This window comes from Leopardus geoffroyi, chromosome C1, assembly GCF_018350155.1.
Source record: "Leopardus geoffroyi isolate Oge1 chromosome C1, O.geoffroyi_Oge1_pat1.0, whole genome shotgun sequence".
Taxonomy (NCBI): Eukaryota; Metazoa; Chordata; class Mammalia; order Carnivora; family Felidae; genus Leopardus; species Leopardus geoffroyi.
The window spans coordinates 19,132,509-19,155,939 of record NC_059328.1 but is presented as its reverse complement, the minus strand read 5'-3'; the positions used below and the strand labels follow the sequence as shown (position 1 = coordinate 19,155,939).

The window sequence follows — 23,431 nt, the reverse complement described above, 5'->3', positions numbered from 1 at the left end:
AGTGTGAGCAGGGGAGGAGCAGAGGGAGAAGGAGACACAGAATCTGAAGCAGGCCCCAGGCTCCAAGCTGTCAGCACAGAGCCGGACACGGGGCTTGAGGTCATGAACCACGAGATCATCACCTGAGTTGAAGCTGGACACTTAACCAACTGAGCCAACCAGGCACCCCTAGAATCCCTGTTCTGAAGATTCAACAGACCAGTTCTTTTGATACCTACCAAGACTGACAATTCTACTCTAATCCATCCCAAAGTGAAAGCTCTTCCTCTAAATTATTACCCATGAGCCTTAAATGAGGTAATAGAATGAATGTCAACCAAAGCGTCAGAAGAGGGGGTTTACATCAGTGTATCACAGTTTAATCTGGCAGGGCCTGGAGGTGGTCACTGCCATTTCAGTGTCTTCATTCTCTCAGCTATAAAGTGGGATTATAGTCCATGCCATCCATGTATGTCACAGGCTGTTGTGGGGATCAGCTAAACTCTTAATGGGATGCTAGGGCTCTACTAAAAATACCACACACACAAGGAGTGTTTATCTCAGCTCCCCAGGAGGAAGTGGGCATTGTCCCAGCCCAACCCCCACTCCCCTCCAAATCAGATGCCCTGCAGATCCACCCTGGGCATTTAAATGCCAGCGGGTGGTACAGAGGCCAGAGAGTCAGAAACCCTTTTTATAACATACAAGACGACTTCAAATACCAGGGCTGAGAATCTGGAATTCTGGTGCCAAGTTTAAGAGCACTTTACTCAGAGTACAGAGAATCTTATTATGCTTTAATCTAATTCCGTGTCTAATCACAGGAAATGTCTAACATTGTCTCCCTCAGCCCCATCTGGACTGACACTACTCTGGTAGCATTCTTAGCTACTCAAGGATCAATAACCAGATGGACCTCCTAGCATGATTATAAGAAGGCTATTCCACAGTACTACCTCTGAAAGCACATCCGTGTGAAGTCTCTGCCCCTTACATAATTATACATCCAAAAGGACATATATCTGAAACTGCTAGAGAAGTCTCTAGACTGAGCTGCTATTTTTCTGTCTAAGCATTAAGGTTTCTCTGTAAAGGGTTTCCTTATACCCTAAAGTAACAACATTGGTCATACTTTAGAGGCTGCTCTCTAGGCCAGTCCTGAAAGCAAGAAACTAAAGTCTTCTTTCCCCATTGATTCTTATAATTAAAAACCAAGACTACTCCAGAGTTCTGTAAGGTATGCGGTAGACCTGGAGAACGGCTTCTGGGAGAGTTGGAAAGGAGGAAGATTTGCTGATTTAGGTCAAGAACACAAGCACAGAAAAAACAAAAATGGTTCTGTAATGTCTTCCCAGGAGATCAGCATCTACTTGGCAAAGTTTAGCCTTAATCTCTGAAAAGCTCATTCCAGGAGTGAAAATGGGGTAGAAGGATCTTAAATAAGTGACTTATACCTTTTATTCAACACCCCACCCATTCCAAAGGACACAAATGAAGTTAAAGAGAGCCTTTGCCATAAGATACTACCTTCGCCCCACACTGAGCTTTCTTGAATAAGGGGAAATAATCAGATCTCACAGAACGCACCTTGGAAATTCTGAGCCACATGTATTTAGCTTTCTTCTGATCAGTAATTCAGCAATTTGGCCTACATAAGCATCTTTCTTTTTTTTTATGAAAGAATTTACAAACCAAGGTTTAAAAAGTAGTAAACAGACTTAAGGTAAGGAGGCCAGAAAAGTTATTTGACAGGTTAAAAAATCCTGGGAAGAAAGTGACACTAACGGAGGGTTCTGGAACATCACATATACCAACAAATATTTCTTCTAACATCTAAAAACAGATGAGCAAAAAAAAAAAAAAATACACAAATAATTTAAAATCACATCAACCAAAAATTAGGAGCCCTTTGATGTTCTCTTTATTTAGGATGTAGGTTCAGTACAAAATTATATTTCACGTACCCAGTACCAATTTCTAAAAATAAATAAGAATCTTTAAGTATCTAAATTACACTAAAATATGTACTTGATAAAGTTCACGTCATTGATTCAGAAGCGTTTAGAAACCTACTCAAAGTGTTCATTTGCACTTACATATGATGCTAAATTATCAAATCTAGATTGAATGGTTTCTTGGCTAAGTACAGATTAGAAAATCACAAAATTGGGAAAGTAGAAAATAAAGCAGCCAGATCAGGTATCCTGACAACTACAAGAAGTGACAGCTGATAGCTTAACAGAAAGAGGGGAGGGGCGCCTGGGTGGCGCAGTCGGTTAAGCGTCCGACTTCAGCCAGGTCACGATCTTGCGGTTCGAGCCCCGCGTCAGGCACTGGGCTGATGGCTCGGAGCCTGGAGCCTGTTTCCGATTCTGTGTCTCCCTCTCTCTCTGCCCCTCCCCTGTTCATGCTCTGTCTCTCTCTGTCCCAAAAATAAATAAACGTTGAAAAAAAAAAAAAGAAACAGAAAGAGGGGAGAAAAACCACATAAAAGCAGATGAAGCTAGGATCTTTAAAAGGTAGGATTCACAATGTTTAGCACAGAATCTTTTAAAAAATGAGTAGACATATGAAAATGTACAAAAAAGTGACCCATAACCAGGAGATAAAAACAGTCAGTAAGTACAGACTCAATGATGACAAAGATTTTGGAAACAGCAAAAAACACCATTTGAAAAACTATTATAAATACCCCTTGGAATTTAAAGAAAACTATGGAAATAATAAATGAACAAATGGGAAATATCAGAGAAACAGAAACAATGGAAAAGGTCCAGATGGTAATTCTAGAAGTAAAAAAAAATAAAATTTAAAAATCCTTGAAATAAAAAATTCACTGGGTGGGCTTAACAACCAATGGAAAAGTTCAGTGAACTTGAAGATATGTTAATATAAATTATCTACATCAAAACACAAAAAGGCTGAAAAGAAAATGAAGAGATTCGGTTATCTGTAAAAAAGTATCAAGCAATCTAACTTCTATGTAACTGGAGTTCTAAATGGGGGTGCCTGGATGGCTCAGTCAGTTAAGCCTCCGATTCTCAACTTTGGCTCAGGTCATGGTCTCACAGTTCGTGGGTTCGAGCCCTGCATCGGGCTCCATGCTGACAGTGCAGAGCCTCCTTTGGATTCTCTCTCTCTCTCCCGCCCCCTCCCCTGGGCACACATTCTCTCTCAAAATAAATAAATAAACTTTAAAAAAGGAGGAGGAGGGGGCGCCTGGGTGGCGCAGTCGGTTAAGCGTCCGACTTCGGCCAGGTCACGATCTCGCGGTCCGTGAGTTCGAGCCCCGCGTCGGGCTCTGGGCTGATGGCTCAGAGCCTGGAGCCTGTTTCCAATTCTGTGTCTCCCTCTCTCTCTGCCCCTCCCCCGTTCATGCTCTGTCTCTCTCTGTCCCAAAAATAAACGTTGAAAAAAAAAAATTAAAAAAAAAAAAAAAAAAAGGAGGAGGAGGAGGAAGGAAGAAGAAAAGTAATAGGAGATGGAATGGGGCAGAAAAAAAATATTGAAGAAATATAAGCAAAAATTTTTCCAAACTTGATGAAAAAATACCAATCTTCAGATATAAGAAACTTAACAAACTCCAAGAAAAATAACCAATGACATCCACATCTAGGCATATCACAGTTGAATTGCTGAAAATGAAAGGCAAAAGTAGCATACCAAGAGAGGGGAAATATATACAGGGAAATATACTCCAACCTTTCATCAGAAACAATGAAAGCTACAAGACAATGGGTCTTTCATGAAAGAAAAATAAAATTTTATACCCATCAAAAATAGCCTTTTAAAATGAAGGCAAAATAGAGATATTTTCAGGTAAACATAAGCTACAAGGATCTGTGACCAGCAAACCTATACTACAAGAAATATTAAGAGTTGTTTTTCAGGCTGATGGGAAAGTGGTACCAGAACTCAGACATGCAAGAAGGAATGAAGGACACTATAAATGGTAAGTATGTGGATGAATAAAAAGACTCCAATTTATTCATTTATTCAAGAAAACCGTTTGAAGCAAAAAAAATTACTAATGTGTTATGAACTATATATGTAGAAGCAAAATATATGACATGAGAATGAAAACTGAAAAGAGGGTAACACAAGCAGATTGTCAGACTAGATAAAGAAGTGATAAGAAGATAGTGAATGAAGCCCAAAATAAGCAGAAGGAAGGAAACAGAGGCAAATGTAAGTATTAAAAAAAAATTTTTTTAAATAGATATTTTTAAAAAAAGATCAGGGGTTAGGGCACCTGGGTGGCTTAGTCAGTTAAGCGTCTGACTTCAGCTCAGGTCATGATCTCACAGTTCATGAGTTCGAGCCCTGCATCAGGCTCTGTGCTGACAGCCTAGAGCCTGCATCAGATTCTGTGTCTCCCTCTCTTCTGATCTTCACCTGCTCACACTCTGTCTCTCTCTCCTTCAAAAATATATAAACATTAGGGGCGCCTGGGTGGCGCAGTCGGTTAAGCGTCCGACTTCAGCCAGGTCACGATCTCGCGGTCCGTGAGTTCCAGCCCCGCGTCGGGCTCTGGGCTGATGGCTCAGAGCCTGGAGCCTGTTTCCGATTCTGTGTCTCCCTCTCTCTCTGCCCCTCCCCCGTTCATGCTCTGTCTCTCTCTGTCCCAAAAATAAATAAACATTGAAAAAAAATAATAAAAAATAAATAAATAAATAAACATTAGAAAAAAAAGATCAGGGGCGCTTGGGTGGCTCAGTCCGTTAAGCGTCCGACTTCAGCTCAAGTCATGATCTCATGGTTTGTGAGTTTGAGCCCCATGTCAGGCTCTGTGCTCGGAGCCCGGAGCCTGCTTCAAGTTCTGCTTCTCCCTTTCTCTGTGCACCCCCTTCATGCTCTGTCTCTCTTAAAAATAAATAAACATTAAAAAATGTTTTTAAAAAGATCAAAAGTTGGTTCCAAAGATCAGTAAAATTGATGAACTACTAGCTACACTATTTTTTCAAATTTTTTTTTAGTGTTTTTATTTTATTTTTGACAGAGAGAGAGAGAGAGAGAGAGAGACAGAGCATGAGTGGGGGAGGGGCAGAGAGAGAGGGAGACACAGAATCCGTAGCAGGCTCCAGGCTTCGAGCTGTCAGCACAGAGCCTGATGCGGGGCTCGAACTCACAGACTGCGAGATCATGACCTGAGCTGAAGTCAGACGCTCAACTGACTGAGCCACCCAGGCGCCCCCTAGCTACACTATTTTTAAAGAATGCAACAAAGAAAGCAATTACCAATATGGAAAATGAAAGAGGGAGCACCACTACAGGTACTACAAATATTAAAAGGAAAATGAGAATCTTGGGAACAACTTTATTCTAATAAATTCTATAATTTGGATGAAATAGACAAATTTGTTGAAAGCAAAACTGACAAAACTGACGAGACAAATTCTGAATAGCCTTATATCTGTTAAAGTAATTGAAATGATCATTTAAAACCTCTCTCTCTCTCTCTCTCTCTCTCTCTCTCTCACACACACATACACACACACACACACACACACACACACACACACACACACACCCTGTAGGCCTGGATGGCTTTGGTGGTGGTAAATGGTAAATTCTATCAAACATTTAAGGAAGACCTAATATTAGTGTCCCACAAACTTGTGCAGAAAATATGAGAACATTTTTCAGCTCATTTTATGAAGTAACATAATGCTGTACCAAAAACCAGACAAAGCCCTTACAGGAAAACTATAGGGCAATATGCCTCATGAACACAGATGCAAAAATTCTTAACAAAATACTTGAAAATCAAATGCAAGTTTACCATTCTTTTAAAATCAATATGATTTGGGGGCACCTGGGTGGCTCAGTTGGTTGACCATCAGACTTCGGCTCAGGTCATGATCTCTCAGTTCATGAGTTTGAGCCCCACATCAGACTAGCTGCTGTCAGCCTGTCTGCCTGTCAGAGCCCTGCAAAGCCTACTTTAAGTCCTCTGTTCCCGCCCACCCCCCCTCCTCTCTTCCCCCATTTGCACACACTCTCTCTCTCTCTCTCTCAAAAAAAAAATTTTTTTTAAAGGATAAAATCAATATGACTTACCATATTAACAGAATTAAAGAGAAAATATGACCATCTCCAGAGATGCAGAAAAAGTATTTGACAAAATTCAATTCCATTTCTGATAAAAACTCTCAGCAAACTAGGAACGTTATGGTAACTTCAACCTGATAAAAGGCATCTACCAACACCTATACCTAACATCATACTTAATGTAAAAGACTGAATGCTTCTCCCTTGAGATCAAGAGCAAAGCAAAGAGGTCAGTTCTCACCACTTCTATCTCACATTGAACCAGAAGTCCTAGCCAGTGCAATGAAGGAAGAAAAAGAAATAAAAGGCATAAAACATTGGAAAGGAAGAAGTAAAACCGTCTTGACTCATAGACAACATAATTGTATACCTAACAGATCCTAAAGAATTTACAAAGAACAAATTTAATAAATGAACTCAATAAGGTCACATGACACAAAATCAATATACAAAAATCTATTGTATTTCTGTGTACTAGCAACAAAAATTTAAAATTTAAAATTTAAAGATTACTATTTACAGTAGCAAATGGCTGTTGTACTAAAAGACGTTCAAGTCCTCTACATCAAAAAGTACAAACCATCGTTGAGAGAAAGAAAATCTAAATAAATGGAAAGAGATACCACATTCATGGATCAAAGACCCAATATTGTTAAGATATCGGTTCTCCCCAATTTGACTCACAGATTCAAAGCAAACCCAATCACACTCCCAGCAGGAATTTTCACAGAAACTGACAAGCTCATTCTCAAATGTTTGCAGAAATGCAAAGGATCTACAATAACCAAAGCAATTTTGAAAAGGAAGCTCAAAGATAGAGGACCTGCTTTTAAAACTTATTATAAAGCTACAGCATCAAGATAGTATGAATTAGCATAAACATAAATCAGTAGAACAGAAGAGTCCAGAAACAGAACCATGTATATATGGTCGATTAATCTACCATGGATTCAAAGCAATTCAATGAGGAAAGGAGAGACTTTTCAACAAAAAGTGGTAAACAACTGGACATCTAAAAGTAAAATAATGACTCTCAACTCCTACCTCATAACACATACAAAAATTAGTTAGAAGTAGACAGGAGACCTAAAAGTAAAAACTAAAATGATCACGCTTCTGGAATTAAAAGGAGACTATTTTCATGACCATGGGGAAGGGAAAGGCTTTTTGGTTTTGTTCTTTTTTTTCTAAGTAGACACAGAAAGCACTAACCATAAAAGAAAATATTGATACACTGACTTCATCAAAATTTAAAACTTCTGTTCTTTGGAGCACCTGGGTGGCTCAGTCAGTTGAGCTTCCAACTTCGGCTCAGGTCATGATCTCATGGTCTGTGAGTTCAAGCCCCGTGTCGGGCTCTGTGCTGACAGCTCGGAGCCTGGAGCCTGCCTCAGATTCTGTGTCTCCCTCTCTCTCTGCCCCTCCACCACTTGCACTGTGTGTGTGTGTGTGTGCGCGCGCGTGCGCGCGCATGCAAGTGTGTGTGTGTCAAATAATGAATAAACATTAAAAAAAACTTCTGCTCTTTGAATGAGCACTAAGAAAATGAAATATTCTGGGAGCTAATATGTATGTATGTATGTTCAGTTATTTTTGAGAGTGAGAGAGTGTGAGCTGGGGAGGTGCAGAGAGAGACACACACACACACACACACACACACACACACACACACACAGAATCTGAAGCAGACTCCAGGCTCTGAGCTGTCAGCACAGAGCCTGATGCAGGGCTCGAACCCACGAGCCATGACATCATGACCTGAGCTGAAGTCAGATGCTAAACCGACTGAGCCACCCAGGCACCCTTGGGAGCTAATATTTAAAATAGACCGGGAGTGAATATTTATAGTATGTATATCTGACAAAGGACTTATATCCAGAATATATAAAGTATTTCTATAGCCAATAAGATGATAAACAGCCCAATTTTTTAATTTAAAAAAGGGCATAAGATTTGAATAGACACTTATAGGATGATACATAAATAGTAAACACAGGAAAAGATGTTCAATACCGATAGTTAACAAGGAATCAAAAATTAAAGCTACAATGAAATATTACTACATATCACATAGAATGGCTAAACTTAAAAAGGTGGACAATAGCAAGTGTTGACAAAGATGCAGAATTCTCACACACTGCTGACAGAAGAATAAAATGGCCTTAACTACTTAGGGAGAATATCTCCAGTTTTCCTATAAAGTTAAACATATGTCTACTCTATGAACCAGCAATTCTATTCCCAAGTATTGACACAAAAGGAATGGAACGATGCCTATACAAAGCCTGTACATATAATATTCACAGCAGCTTTATTCATAATAGCCAAACACTGGAAACAACCAAAAAGTCCAACAACGGGTGATGGATAAACAAACTGCAGTATATTCATGCGAGAGAACATATCTCAACAATAAAAAGGAATGAAGTATGGAATATGTTCAGGGATGAATTTCAGAAACATCCTTGGTGAAGGAAGCCTTGCACAAAAGGGCATATGTTATATTACTCCATTTATTTCAAGTTCCAGAACAGGCCAGACAAATCTCTTGTGACATGCTGAAATAGGAGATGGGAGGTGGGTGATGGGGGATTGCCTGGGAAGGAACAGAGGGACCTTTCTGAGGCGATGGGAAAGTTCCACACCTTCGTGGGTGCTTTACGTGGTTTTCTGCATTTGTCAAAATTCAGCAAACTGTATATTTAAGATCTGTGCATTTTGCTATATGTAAACTACACTTAAATAAATAGGTAGTACCTGCATCACAGTGTTGTTGTTAAAAAAAAAAAAAAGGGGGACAAAAACACAGGGAGAGGTGTTGAGAGGCCAAAAGTCACCTATACAACTCAGCAGGCCCTACAGAACATGCTGTATTGCACAGTCGATTTTCTGGACCACCAAGTCATGACAGAGGTGGAGGAGCGGGGAGAAATCTACTATTCAACCACTGAAAATGGTTGTTATTTAGTGAACACTGTTTGCCTGTAAGTTTCACCTGTGGAGCAGGCGATACCCCGAGCATGCCAGATAAAAGCACAATTATTGCTCATCGATTAAAAAGAACGCTAATCAGTCTGCCAAAGTTCCTTCTGTAAAGTTACCACTAGCGGTTCTGCACTAATACAGATGGACAACTGCCCTGGTCTTGGCCTTTAATTAATGAAAAGGCGGAGTTAAGAGACATACTCAGGCCTCCTTGTGAGTAAGAGCTGTTCTGACTGCCTGCCTGCCTGCCTGCCAAGTTTGGGGAGCTCTCAACCCAAATCTTAGAAAACAGCCTTTTCAGGGAAGAAAACACCTACGCCTGGGCCACCACACATACTGAGCCTGAAACCTATAGCTGTGGTCTCCATGGTTTCTGCTCTCTTTGGCGGTGGAGGTCTGACTTGTAGTGATCTCAGCCACATCAACTCTGCATTTAAAAGAACCAAAATTGGGGGCGCCTGGGTGGCTCGGTCGGTTGAGTGTTCGACTTCGGCTCAGGTCATGATCTCGCAGTTTATGAGCTCAGGCCCCACATCGGACTCTGTGCTGACAGCTCGGAGCTGGAACCTGCTTCAGATTCTGTGTCTCCTTCTCTCTCTGCCCCTCCCCCACTTGTGCTCTGTCTCTCTCTGCCTATCAAAAATAAATAAATGTAAAAAAAAAAAAAATTTTTTTTTTTTAATAAAAGAACCCAAATTGGGGCACCTGGCTGGCTCAGTTGGTAGAGCATGTTATTATTCTTGATCTCAGAGTCCTGAGTTCAAGCCCCACACTCGGGGTGGAGCCTACTTTAAAAAATCAAAAATAGGGGTGCTTGGGTGGCTCAGTCAGTTAAGCTTCCAATTTCGGCTCAGGTCATGATCTCACGTTCACAAGTTCAAGCCCCGCACCGGGCTCTGTGCTGACAGCTCATAGCTTCAGATTCCTTCTTCAGATTCCGTGTCTCCCTCTCTCTCTGCTCTTCCCCACTCATGCTCTCTCTCTCTCAAAAATAAATAAATATTTTTTTAAAAGTGTAATACATAAGAGAACCAAAACTATGCTGTTTTGGCTATTAACTAGCCTCCAGAGACAAGTGGGGGGAAAGAAGAGGGACTTAGGCCCTAGGGTCCTCAGTATTCTTTTGAGGGGTCTCCAATTTGATGTCTTGTCATCATCTGCCATGACGATGCAGAGCTAAGAAAGTCTTGTTTTGTTTCCCCAAATCATGCAAACACTTGCCTGTGAGGCCCTGGCCCTGGGGTAGTTGGAAGTCAAGAACCAGGGCTTACTGTCTGAATGAGCCTGGTCTTTCTGGACCACAGGTGTAGAGAACTGGAATCATCATCATCATCATCATCTTGGATCAAAGACACTCGTCCCTGCTCCATGCACGGCTCCTCTTTTAAAGTAATGTAATAAATACCCATGAATTCACCTGAGGCAGCTACTCTCCTGAATCATGTCCATCATTCCCTTGCTAAGGCTTTCCTGACCTGGCCAATGAAAACAAGGCAGGGAGAGAATTCCCTAAAGCTCTCCCACCACCTCCCTTTGTGTAACACAGACTCAACCCAGGATACAGGAAGGCCAGAGGCGGTACCCACAGGACTGGTTGCCCACCGAGATTACGAAACCGCTTCCCTGAATGGAATTCCTTTCCAATTTGTGAGCCTGATTTATTTTCTTCAGTAAGAGAAAAGATGTAAGTCCCTTTGAGCAAAGTATGCCTGATATATATCACAATATTTATTTTTGGTAGAGTAATGGATCAGTCTTCAGGGAAAGCTAGAGAAAAAGCATTTCTTGAGCTTGGATGTAAATCAGTCACTCCAAAAACCGCAGGGGAATCTATATTCTTACCCCTCTGCTAACTACAGTGTGAAGCTGACTTTTAAAAGTCATTGTTTCTAGACCTAACACTAACGACAGAGGTAAGGATGTGAGTCCCAACAAACAACCGCTCCTGAAATGTCTGCACCTAATTCCCCCAAATGATAGTGCAATGCAAAATAAGAGATCCAGCCAACCTGTGGGTGTGAAGTTGTCCACCTGGTGGGGACAAGGTCTAAGCTTTACACACAGTACTCCATTCCAAGGAAGAAGGATGAGGCGTGGCTGGGCTTAGGATGTAAGGGTCTCCCAAAGGACCTGTCCAGTTACTATGGGCCAGACTTCCTACCTACATGAAATGTATCATAGAGCAGGACAAGAGTGAAACTGAAGGACAGGGAGAAGAAAAGATCTTCAATGAATCTGCAACTTAAACAGAGCTCTTCAGAGGAAAGAGTGTTCCTAATATTAATTACCCAGAACATCTCACAGGCTCAGATTCACATGCTACAAAGAACACAAAGCCCTTTAATTTTCCTACCCCTCCATGGCCCTAGTGGTGATAAATCAGATATACAGGGAAACCACACATGACTAACGAACCAGCCCATTAATGGCAAGCAAAGATCATTTGCCAAGATGACTTATTCAGACATAGTCACATATCATAACCAGCGATATCCTGGAGGCTTAACGCAGCAGGCATAGAGAGCAAGAGCTGGGGCCCTCCCTGCCAAGTTTCAGGCACTCCAGGGCAACTCGGGCATCCTCCAGATGCCTGCTATCCAGGCATGAAAAGACTTTATTCGTGGCTGCCACCTCCCCACTCTCTTCAAGGTAGACTACTTGCACTTGGAAAATTACTGCAACTTCTAAAAGGCCTCTTGGGTCACGGAGCTGCTAAGTCCCCAGCCTTGCCATGGCCCCTACGCTGACACTCTTAGAATTGCAGGTACCCTCAGGAAGAAGACCCAACTTTTGCCACCAGCAACTTTAACTGTTAGTTTATAGATCTCTGCTGTAGCCACTCATTTAAGTAACTGAGTTCCAACTAGGTGTCAGACCCTTCAGACCCTATTCTAGGTGCTTGGGCAGATCCATAAACAAAACAGTAAACAGGCGGGAGTGAGGGAAAGACAAGGGTCCCTTAAATGCCAGTCCCTTTGTTTTACCAGGAAAACAGGTCCAGTGATAGACAGGAGTTTTTCTTTGAGGTCAGAGTTGATGGCATGACTAGGTCTTGAACCCAGGCTGGATTCTTAGCAGGACCGCCACATTCGGTGGTGCATAAGGGGACTGGACAGAGAGGATGGGGATGAAATTCAACCCATGTTCTGCCTATGGACCAGGGGAAGCTCCCTTCCAATACTACATTCTCACTGTCTCAGACTTCCCAGTTCCCTTTAACAAAAGCCCCCTAAACTGGAAGGGACAACTGAGGTTCCCCAGACTGGCAACCAACCATCGGCAGCAGGACCCAGGAGAGTGTGAACCCTTTCACTGAGATGTAACCCTGACAAGCTACACACCCCCCCGCGCTTGTTATGAGTGAGAAAATCTGTTGAACTCGAATCTGTAAGGAATCCACCAATGGCAAAGCTCCCCTATAATTAATGATTATGACAATAATTTCCTATATCATCTTCAGATCTGGAAGAGAAGGCTGCTAGCAAGCTGTTTTACATTCTCGCCAACTCCTTTACTCTTCATGATCCCAGGCTGAGGAGTTGTCACTGTTCAATCCCATCTCTAAAGTCCCATCTGGGGGCTCTGGGGTGTCCAACTCTTGATTTGGGCTGTCACGATCTGATAGGTTGTGAGATCGAGTCCAGCGTGGGAGCTTGCTTTATCTATTCTTGACTAAGTGCCAGGGATGCAACAGTGAATACCACCACAATCGTCAACAACAGCACGCCATTGTCACCTCATGGAACTAACTAGCACATTGCAAACAGAGCTGGGAAAAGCCCAACTGCTAAGGAGTCCCTGACCAGACTGGCAGTCTACTTAGGGACGGCGTCTGGAAGCAAGGGTGTATGCAACACTCCCTCACTCCATTTTACAGAAGGAAAAATAAGGTCCAGGAATGAGAGCAGGTAGCTTGCCCAAAGTCAGATGTTGACAGTTGAACTGTCATTCGCATTCTCTGGGTCTCCCCTTTCCACCACATTGCCTCCCGCAAGGTTCCATGGCTGCAGAGTGAAGAAAAATAGTTGGTTCTATGGACAGATTGCTTCCTGATGTACGTACACACCCAGAACATGTGGCTTCAACCCATCTTATCAGCACAGACCTCATGGCCATGTTCATCTCTCAAACCAGAAGTTTATAAATATACTTCATTGATCTAGAGCCTGGGTGTCCAGTCTTCATTCACTCTCATTTATCACCCTCTCTGTGTCTCTCTTGACGTTTACTTTCACTTTAAAAACCTCGTCTTATAAGAACAGAGCCCTTTTTATCTGATACTAGCTCCCCCTCTGCTCCTGGGGTCTAATCAATCCATGTCTGGAAATAAACAAGCCAGAGAGGGAAGCACCAGTCCCTCTTACGAAAACAGGCACCTTTCTAAAATGATCTACCCCTGGGCATGGCACAGATAGAAATTTAAATGAGAAGGAAATAAAGACATCCTCCAGCCATAGTCCTATGCATTCCCTATCAGGCAGGACACCGGGGAAGGTAGCTCTGTGTTAACAGCTAACCCAAAGACTCGGCCCCACATTTTCCAGGTCGTTGGGAGGGGCGGGGGTCCAAACTCAAGAAGCCTGAAGAGACAGCAGGCTTCAACATATTCTAGTATATCTGGTTCAGCCTCCTCTGTTCTGAGGAGCTTAAGGTCTTCAGGAGAGTAAGAGAGGGCTCACTGAACACCAACTGCAGGTACATGCAAGTGGGCCTCCAGCTGCTACCAGGGGTGCTCAGAGATGCCAGTCTGAACGATCCAGACATCTGGCAACCAACACAAACCTTCGCCCGTCATGTTATTTTACACCCACCTGCAGAGCAGAGTCTCCACACCTCCCACCACCCCCCAGCTGCTGCAGCCTGCAGCCTCTGCCGGCAAGGGAAGCTGTCTCTGTATGTAGAGGGGCAGAACCAAGTCCCCACTAGCCAGCACCCCCTTCCTACCATGGCTCCCGGCCCCAGGCTTTCAGAAATAGGTCACATATCTAGATGCAAATGCAGAAAGCACCTCTTCTGATGAGGACAGCAGTTAATTCTTCATTCTTTGGGGGAGGCTTCTGAAAATCTGATGGCAGCACGGGACACCCCCACGAAAAGCTGCATGCATGTAGTTTATATGTAATGTCACTGGGAGTTACTGCTCTCCAGGGAGGTGTAAAAAGGCAGAAAGGGCTAATGTGCTCAGAGCTGGCTTCAAGAAAGGGAGCTGCGGGTGGTTCACATAAGTAGTCAACGGCACACTTCTTAACCAAAAAGGGGGAAATGATGTCCCTTCCTTAGCTCCTGCAAGTTCCAGCCTTCAATTAACATTTGAGATTTCAACAAGAATTTGAAAACTGAGAGCGCGCGCGCACGCATGCACACACACACACACACACACACACACCAAGGACTCATCTTTGTGGCTTTCTATCTTGACGTCATAAAATGTCCTGTGACTGCTAGTTAAGATAGTCTCCAAACGGGGCTTATCTTGGAAGGGCTGAGTACCAACAGAGGTAAGAAGTGTGGGAGAGGTGGACACTGGGATGGAGGACAGTCCAGACACGGAGAAAGGGACAGCTAAGCTCTCCGCTGGCTCTGAGCAGATCCCGGCAGGGCAGGTCCTGACCCTTGCTGCCGGCTCCCCCTGGAAATCAGACCTGCTGACTCCTTTGCAGCAAACAAAAAGTCCAGACAGAAACAGTCCTTTCCTTCTGGGCCCATCCATGGCATGGGGAGGGCCAAGGCGGGGGTGTGGGGGAAGCATCCTCTCATTTCTAGGGAGGAGACCCTGGCCCACTGCTTGCCCATAGCCCCCTCGTGGCCTGGGGGTGTCACTGCAGCCCCCTCTGCATTGCTGGGCAAAAACCTCAGGCAGGCAGCTGTAACAGTGGTACAGCTGAGTGTTAGTTACCAGTGGCGGCTTGGCAACAATCTTCAAGCCACAGCGAGGCTGCAGGCTGCGTTTGCTTTTGGTTTCTTAAGCTGAGACCAAGACTCACCACACTCAAAGTGATCCTTCTAAACCCCTCCCTCCCACAGTCCCTACAGGGAACAAGTCCAAGACCCGCTTCATTAGGCCAATCACCTCAGAGCTTCTGTAACATTACCACCACCCTATTGATCATTCCTTCCTGCATCACATGCTATTATGTACAACTGTTCCCAAGCTCAACAGAAATAGTTAGCAAGAATCCACAACACTTTCCGGCTTGATTACAAAATACTTTCAGGACACCAGATACACCCCCAAATCCTGGATTTCCAGGTAGCAGATCCTACAGGGGTTTAGGGAAAGTCAGGACTTACGGACACACAGTGAGAAAGAAAGTGGCTCTTGGCCCTGTGCAAGCAGAGAGGGTGTCCATTAACGAACCTAACTAGCAACTCCACAAAGGGACAGAGCCCACCTGGGCTGGGGACTTGACCGGAAGGACCAGAGTCTGGGAGTAGAGCAGAGTCTATCCAGCGTTTCAGCTACTGTCAGGGATGGGGAGGATGAACTGAACCCAGCAGTGGGAAAGTGCCCACTAAGGAGAAAGTGGAAAGTTTGGGAGGAGAGAGGACGGTGCAGTGTGCCAGGAGGGCCTAAAGTAGTGAGTGGTCCAGGGACCAGAAGTGACTGGGGCCAGGGGAAACGGATGGAAGCACAGAGAGTCTTCCTTTTCCGAAGAAGGGGAGTCCTTACCTCCTTGATTTTCTCCCGCTGGGCTCGAACTAGGCTCTGGGGCTCCTTACTCTCATCCGCCCTAGTCCCCAGGACCGGGTGGCGGAGGCGGCTCTGGAACGCGTGGAAGTCAAAGCTAAACGGAATGCTCGGCTCCTGGGGTCTGAGGGCCGCGCTGCCGCTGCTCCGGGCCGCCGTGGCCATTTCGCGCGTCCCGGTGGGGTGGGTGCGCCGCAGCCACCCTTTCCGGCGCCGGGCATTGGCTTGGCTGCTGGCGTCGTCCTCACCCGGGGCTGGCACGGCGGGGGCCGGGTTGGGAGGCGACTCCTGCTCGCGGGCCAGGGGGTGGCCGGCGACTTCGGCCACCACCTCCAGGCCGGGCTGCTGGGTCCGGGGGGCCAGGAAGAGGCGCTTGAGGCGAGAGGAGTTGGGCAGCAGGAAGAGCGCCCCGAAGCACAGGGTGACGAGGCCCGAGAGGAAGAGAAGGAAGAGGAACTTCTGCGGCAGCCGCAGCCCCCACGGGGAGGCCGGGACGAAGACGGGCACTTTCCTCATGAGCATCGTGGCCTGGCGCGGGGCTGGGGCCGGTCAGCTCCGGCCGGGCCCCCCTACCCCGAGGCCCTCGGAGGGCAGGCACTGGCCGGCAGGGGGTTTGGCGCGGGGAGGGCGTCGAGGGGCGCCGCCCGGGGTGGGGGTCCCTGAGAGTTTCGCCGCTTCGGGGGCCGCCCCTGAAGTTCAAGGAGTTTGGGGGCGCGTCCCCCCGCGCCGAGGCGGGGGCGCAAGGGCCTCGGCGGGGCCCGGGCGCGCCGGGCGGCACGGCTCGGGGCCCGGGCCCGCAGGGGTCGGCCGCGCGCCACAGCTTTCGCTCCGGCCGCCGCGGAGCCCCTCCTTGCAGCGGCCGGAGCCCGCGGGGCCCGCTCCTTCCCGCGCTGCGGCCGCCGCCGGGGCCGTCACATGCCGTCCTCGGCGCCTAGGCTGTCCGCGCGGAGGGGCGCCCGCAGGCCTCGTCCCCGCGCCGCGCCGCCCGCAGCCCCTCGGCCCAAAGTTTCAGCCTCAGAAGCAGTTTCCAGAAGGGGCCGGCTCAGGGGGCGAGGCGGTGGCGGGGCTGGCGTGTCAGCGCCGCTGAGAGAGCGCGCCGACCCGGCCGGGTCGTGACAGCTCCCGGCTCGGCTATCGGGACACGTCCACAACTTTGCTCCGCCGCGGAGCGGACGCCGGGCAGCGGGAGCGGACACTTCTGAGCCCCCAGGGCAGGAGGCTTCCTGGGCCCCCGGGAGCAGAGGGACACCCGAGCCGCGCGGTCCGGCGCCGGGCGCAGTCCGCCGTCCGCGACCAGCCGCGGCGGGGCGGCTGCAGCTGCGCCCGGGAGTGCGGACTCCCGCCCCGCCAACTCGCTGGGGCTCCGCGACCCGCTGGGATCACCTGTTCCCGGCCCCCGCCGGCCCCGCGGAGCGCGCAGCCCCGGTTGCACCTCTCCCGCTGCAGCTGGCGTCCTCGCAGCGGCCGCTCCAGACGGGCCGCTGCCTCCGCAGGCTGAGCCGCCGCCGCCGCCGCCGCCGCCGCCGAGCCTGCGCCCCACACGCGCGCACACCCGCCCGGACGCCTCCGCCGCCGCCGCAGCTCGGGCTTTCACTGAGACAGCGCCCGCGGCCCCGCCTCCCTCCGGGCCACGCCCTCGGGCCACGCCCACTGCGCGCGCCCCGCGGTCCACCTCCGCCGCGGCGCCGCAGCCAGGCCAATGGCCTCGCGTCTGGGGGTAGGGAGCGCGGGGCCTAAGCGCGGGTGGGGAGAGGCGAAGGGACTCCAGGCCACGCCCCCTCCCTCAAGTGGCCAGCGCCGCGCACACTCCCCCCATCCCACCAGCACCAATGGTCCAGCTGCGCGGAGTTGGCGCGGGCGGGGGTGGAGAGCGGAGCGAGGTCATTGGCTGCCTCGGAGGGATCCCCGCTGGGCTGCAGTCGCCCATTGGTTAGTGGCCAGCGTTCGCTGGGCTGGGGGCGACCGAGACCCCCCCCCCACTTGCCGCCCCCGCCCGCGCCGCTCCTGTTGTTGGTCTGCGGGTGGGGGCCGGAGACCCGGCCAGGCTGAAGGGCTCTGGCCGTCATTCGGTAGCAGCTTTCGCCCCTCGGTGCCAGTCCAGGATTGACAGGGAGCTGAGGGCCTGCCCAGGGGTCCCCAGAGCTCCCGCAGGAGCCCTGGTGGTGCTGCTGTGGCAGGCTCTGAGGAAGGGGTGGCCGGGGCCAAGCCGGGGAGCTGTGGCCGCGGTGGGGCCAGCCTAAGGCAGCGTTTCCACTGCCCCCCCCCCCCCCCCCCCCCCGCAGACCACTGCTCTGCCTTCCTTTTCCCAGAGCCCCAAGGGCTGGGGCCCCTAGCTGGGGGAGGGAGACATGCGATGGGAGCGCAGAGGAGAACCCTGGTCGTGTGTAGAGACCACACATATCATGTGACATGCGAACCTAGATGCCTGCGTGTGTTTATGTGCACATGTGTGCTCCTACGCATAAATACATATGCACTCAGGGATTGCCTATGAGTATTCGCACACAAGCACACATTTAATTTAGGTATGAATACCAAGTGATTATACCAGAGCAAAGATAGACATCCATACATATTAGTACTAATATTGACGTGTGCACACACATATCCACTGACTCACAGCAGACAGGCCCCAAACCATGCACCTGTACACGCTGCCAGGCATATATTCCCAGACACGTGTGTCTCGACCCGAGGGCCCTCACACCTTCCTCCTTGGACTTGAGTCTCTCTGTGCTTTCCTTCCTGATAAACTCAACCCAGGGCAAAGCAACATTGTGCTGTGTGGGTCTTTCATGCAAAACACTTTATAGAGACAAATAACAGCAGAGGGAGAGACAAATTAAGAGGTGTAATAGGCAAGAGGGAAAATATCTGCTTTCAGCTGCAATTTAAAATGAAATGCAGCATTGACGAGACAGAAAATACTGCAGGGAGGCCTTTACTGATGGAAGAAGCGGTCCAGGCGGGCTCTCACCTCGTAAATCTTGCTTCTTCCCTGAGGCCTGCTAGGATGGGCCACTGAGGCTCAGACATCCTTCTACCTCGGGCGGGCCACTGACAGCAGACCCTCCCCTGATATTTAAATACCCTCGGCATGTAAATTTCTTTCCATTGAAAGTAAAAGACTGCTCTGGGTAACAGGTGCATATATGTTGGTCACTGGAGATGAATAGTCCCCCCAACCCAAATCCCACAAGTTATACCTAGATTAAATGTAAAATTCTAATTCGGATGTTTCAATCCCTCATGAGTTTGACTGGCAGGAGTCAGCTCCCTGGAACCAGCTGTGAGCATCAGAGACAAACATGTGATCCACTTAGATGCAGGAGCCCAGACACCTGGCCTGGCCTGTTCCCATTTCCAGTGCCCAAGCATCCCTTCACTGGGTCCCATCTCGGGAAGAAGCGGGCTTGTCTTTGGAGAACCAGGAGCCCAGCGTTGAGAGTGTAAGGGGAATCACTGTTCAGTCCCCTGAGGAGGTAGAATCCAGGGGCAGGCAGGGGGCAGCGGGGACGGGTCAGGGGAAGCAAGGCTGAGTCTTAGGAGGGTATGTCTGTTTGAACTGGATACTCAGTGGGATTGCGATACCTGGTTCCACCTCTCACACGTTGGTGGGCCAGGGTAGAAAGTGGGGCTGCAACAAAACCAGCACATTCCACAGATCCAGGGTACAAAACCCAGAGCACAGAGAGGACCACTCCATCTGATTGATGTCGTGTTGGTGGTTACACTGAGTTGGAGACCTTTTACACTCTCCCTAGAGAGCTCACTGAAACCCTGCAGGTCCCCATCCCAGCCTCCGTGGACCTCACACACATCATGACTCTTTCGTCATTTCGTCACTCGGTTCTGCTATTGATATGCTGTCGCACAGCAGATACTTCCTCACGACAGGGACCATGGCTTGTTCACCTCTCTAACTGCCCTAGGTCTTAATTACAATGCCTTGCATGTGTGTGCTGTGTTTGTTGAGTAACCAATGGATAAATGAGTGAGTGGATGCCCATTCCACAGAGGACGAAACTGAGCCTCGGGGAAGGGAATAATAATGAACTAACATTCTCTGTGTTCTCAATGCATATTACTTCACTTACTTTTCAGAACACGCTTAGGTGGTGCATTTTATTGCTAGCCTCATTTTATAGATAAGAAGACTAAGGCTAGAGAGAGTTAAGATAGGTTAACAAGTATCTTTCTCAGTTTAATGTAGAAACTCAAATGGGGCTGGTAACAGAGCTAAATAGCCCTTTAAAGAATCCATTCTGACAACAAACATTTATTGAAATTAGATGCTAGGTATTTCACTAGTCTCGGGTTGGACACGAAGATGAACAAAGCATGGTTCCTGTCATTCAGTAAAGAACTATTTCTTGAACACCTACAATTACCAGGGACGGAGGGGCTGGAGAAAATAGCCGTGAATAAAGTAGGTGTGAAGCCTATCTTCAGGAAGCTTCTTGTCTAAAAGGCAACAGGGACCGATCCAGCCCGTCAGGAAGGGAGCCACGGGGAACTGGTCTATGTGTTTCATATCTCATTCCATCAGGCCCTCGTGACAACTCTCTCTGAAGTAGGCCTTGAGATCCCAGTTTAGCAGATAGACAAACCAAGGCTCAGGCGCACGACACGACTTGTCCAGAGTCACACAGGGAGTGATTTGCAAATATAAGAGAAAACCGGATTCATGTGCTCCCAGAATCTATGCTCCTTGTGTTAATAATATTAATAATAACTAAGATCAATGGGGCATTCGCTATGTGCCAAGCTCTTATAAAAGCATGTTATAGAAGCTCACTTATTTGATCCTTACACCCATCCCATGAGACATTTTACAGAAGAGGAAACAAAAGCACCGAGATGTTAAGGAATGTGCCCAATGTTCCACATCTGGCAAGTGGCAGAGGGGGGGATTTGGTCCCATCAGTCAGGCTCCACAGCCCTTTATGTCTTTCAAAGTCTACTGCTTTCTATCTTATAACGCCATGAGATCAGGTGCTGTAAGGGGTCAGGGCAGAGGACAGGCTTGTTGGGAGGATTGTATGAGCTCATTCAGCCATTCAGCATGTGCATATAAAGTGCCTACTATGCTCCAGGCAATATACAAAGCTTTAGGGATGTAACGGTGAGCCAAAATAGACACGTTGTTTCCACCCGTGGTGCTTATAGTCTCACGGGGAAGAAGGGTTTCAACAAACAAGCAATCCCCAAATCTGGATGTGGGCTGAGAGGGGAGCGAGAAAAGAGAGAAATGCTGCTGTAGAAAGGTGGAATAATGTAGACCTAGACTGAGGTTGGATGAGAAGTGGTCAGGGAAGACTTCCCCCAAGGCCGAATGGCGCTACCGAAGCCAAAAGGGATAGTGAGAACACAAGGCTGAGGGGATGACATGTGCAAAGGCCCTGGGGTGGAGGGAACAGAAAAAGTCTGTTCTTTTGAGAACAGAAAAAGTCTGAAGTAGAGAGAGTGATGGGGAAAGACAGGAAGTGTCGCTGAATGATTCAGGGCAGGAGTGGGAATGTGTGTAGGCGTAGGTGGGTGGGTGGATTCAGATTAACATTTTAAAAAGGCTACTCTAGCTGCAGTGTGGGCAACAGAATGGAAGGCAAGAGCGAACAAAATGGGAGCGTTTCAGAGGATATTGCAATAGTCTATGTGCCTTAGCCTGGGGAAGTGGGAGTCACCAGGACTGCAGGGTCCAAATTACATTTCGGATCCAAAATTGATAGGACTCAGTGAATACTTGAAATAGGACGTTGATCCAGAGGGAGACATCGGCCCTGATTCCCAGGTCTCTAACTTGCCCCGGAGTTGGGGGGGGGGGGCATTTGCTGAGATGGGAGCAGTGAACCAAGCTCTGAGGGATTTCCCTTCTGTTCATCAAGAAGGTGCTGGGCGGGTGGTGCAGAATTTGAATCTCAAGTGGTCATTAGTCCCATTTAGAATCGAAGCCTAGAGATAAAACCACGTTGCAGCCAAGAGATAATCATCAGGCAGGTTCCTTAATGGCCTCCAGATAAATTGAACCCTGGGCAGGAGAGACACTGATGACTGGGGGCCTGCCCAGTGAGAGCACACCCCATCAGTCTCGAGATAAAAGGCCCTACAGCTGGGCTCACTCCAGCCGGCTACGGGACTTAGTCAATACTTCGCTGTGCAGTGGTGGCTGATTTCAGAGTCACAGAGCCCTGAACACCTGCCCTCATGGATCGTAAAAGAAAGTCACGGAGGTTTCCTTTCACCTCTTCTTACCTGAGTCCCCCAGCCCTGCATCAGAGGTCAGCCAGGAGCAAGAATTCTCAACTGGGAGCAATTTTGCTCCCAGGGAACATTTGGCAAAGTCTGGAGATAGTTTTGGCTGTCACAGTTGGGGGAGGAGGGCTACTGGCATCTAGTGGTAGAGGTCAAGGATGCTAGTAAACATCTTACAATGCACAGGGCAGCCCCTTACCACAAAGAATTGTCCAGCCACAAATGTCAACAGTGCCAAGGGTGAGAAACCCTGTAATGCCAAGGCTTTGAAGTCAGAGAGACCTGGCTTTGCCACACATTGACCGCTTGAGCTTGGGCAGCCCATCTGATCTCTCTGAGGCTCGCTTTCTCCATCTGTCAAAGGGGTGGCGGGGGAAGCAATCAATAGTAATACATACCTCAGGAAGATGATGTGAGAATTAAATGAGATAGGTGACTATAAAGAAGCAAATGTTGGGTTCATCTTCCAAAGGAGCAGGAGCTGAGCTGAACTTATTCTTGATTTACCTCCCAAACCTAAGTCCTCAGTATGCTGGAGAAGGGAAAGCAGAGTGGTGAGAACAAGAACCCTGGAATCAGAGTACCAGTTTTGAGTCTGGACTCAGTCTCCTACCAGCACTGAGACCTTGGGCAGATTGCCCACCTCTTGAAGCCCCAGTTTCCTCATCTGTGAAATGGACATGATCACAGTACCCACCACATATGGTGGATATGAGGACTACAGGAGCTAATCTTTGTAAATGTCTGAGCACAGAGTCTGGCACACAGTGAGCACTTGATCAGTGTGAACCAATGCTGTAAAAGACAAAAAGAATCATGATGCCTCATTTCCTGATGGGAAGCCAGCTAGCAACCCAAACTGAAACTTTGTAACAAAGTTTCCAGGGACTGTAGCAACTTCCAGCACTTTGTCCCTGGTCTCTATGAGAATTCTCCTTTGTCAAGTGAAGATTGAATTAGACATGGATTTTCATTTCAGAAGATGAAAGTTCTATTGTGCTGAGCATGACTCAGGAAGCCCCTCCTCTCTAGGAGTCTCTAGATCCAGCAGATCAGTGGTAGAATGTTGCAGATGTGGAATCTAAGGATCAAAGCATGTAAGTAACTTGTAGTTGGAGGCAGATACCGGCTGAGGCAGGCATAGTAAGTGATCAGGGTTCTCCTCACTCCTGTAATCCAGGGTTATACTTACCTTATTATCATTGTGGGGATTCAATGAAATAATCCACATTAATGCCTTAGCAGTGTGCCGGGCATATAGCAGGAACCAAATGTTAGTTATTATTTATGGTACTGGCACTTTTTAAAGAGCATGTAAAATAAATAACTTTGAATCACATAAAAGTACATTTCCAAAAGCTTACATCAAGCCCCATAGAGCCAGAAATGAAATATTATCCTTAAAATGTAACCCTGGCATAATTTAGTCATCTGGTTCCACTTGCCAATATTAGGGAGTTTTTGTTGGTTTGTTTG

The 23,431-nt window shown here is 47.5% G+C and overlaps 1 protein-coding gene across 2 annotated transcripts in view; it reads right to left on the bottom strand.

The window, feature by feature from the left end:
- The window catches only part of MAN1C1 (mannosidase alpha class 1C member 1), a 141,922-nt gene extending 125,466 nt beyond the window's left edge, over positions 1-16,456 (bottom strand). Inside the window, exon 1 of one of the 2 annotated variants that reach the window (XM_045476123.1) lies at positions 15,686-16,456. In XM_045476123.1, coding sequence (XP_045332079.1) covers positions 15,686-16,225 — 540 coding nt within the window. In that variant the 5' untranslated portion in view covers positions 16,226-16,456. The remainder of the gene's footprint in view (positions 1-15,685) is intronic. The other variant, XM_045476122.1, reaches the window with a different exon arrangement.
- Positions 16,457-23,431: the final 6,975 nt, after the last annotated feature.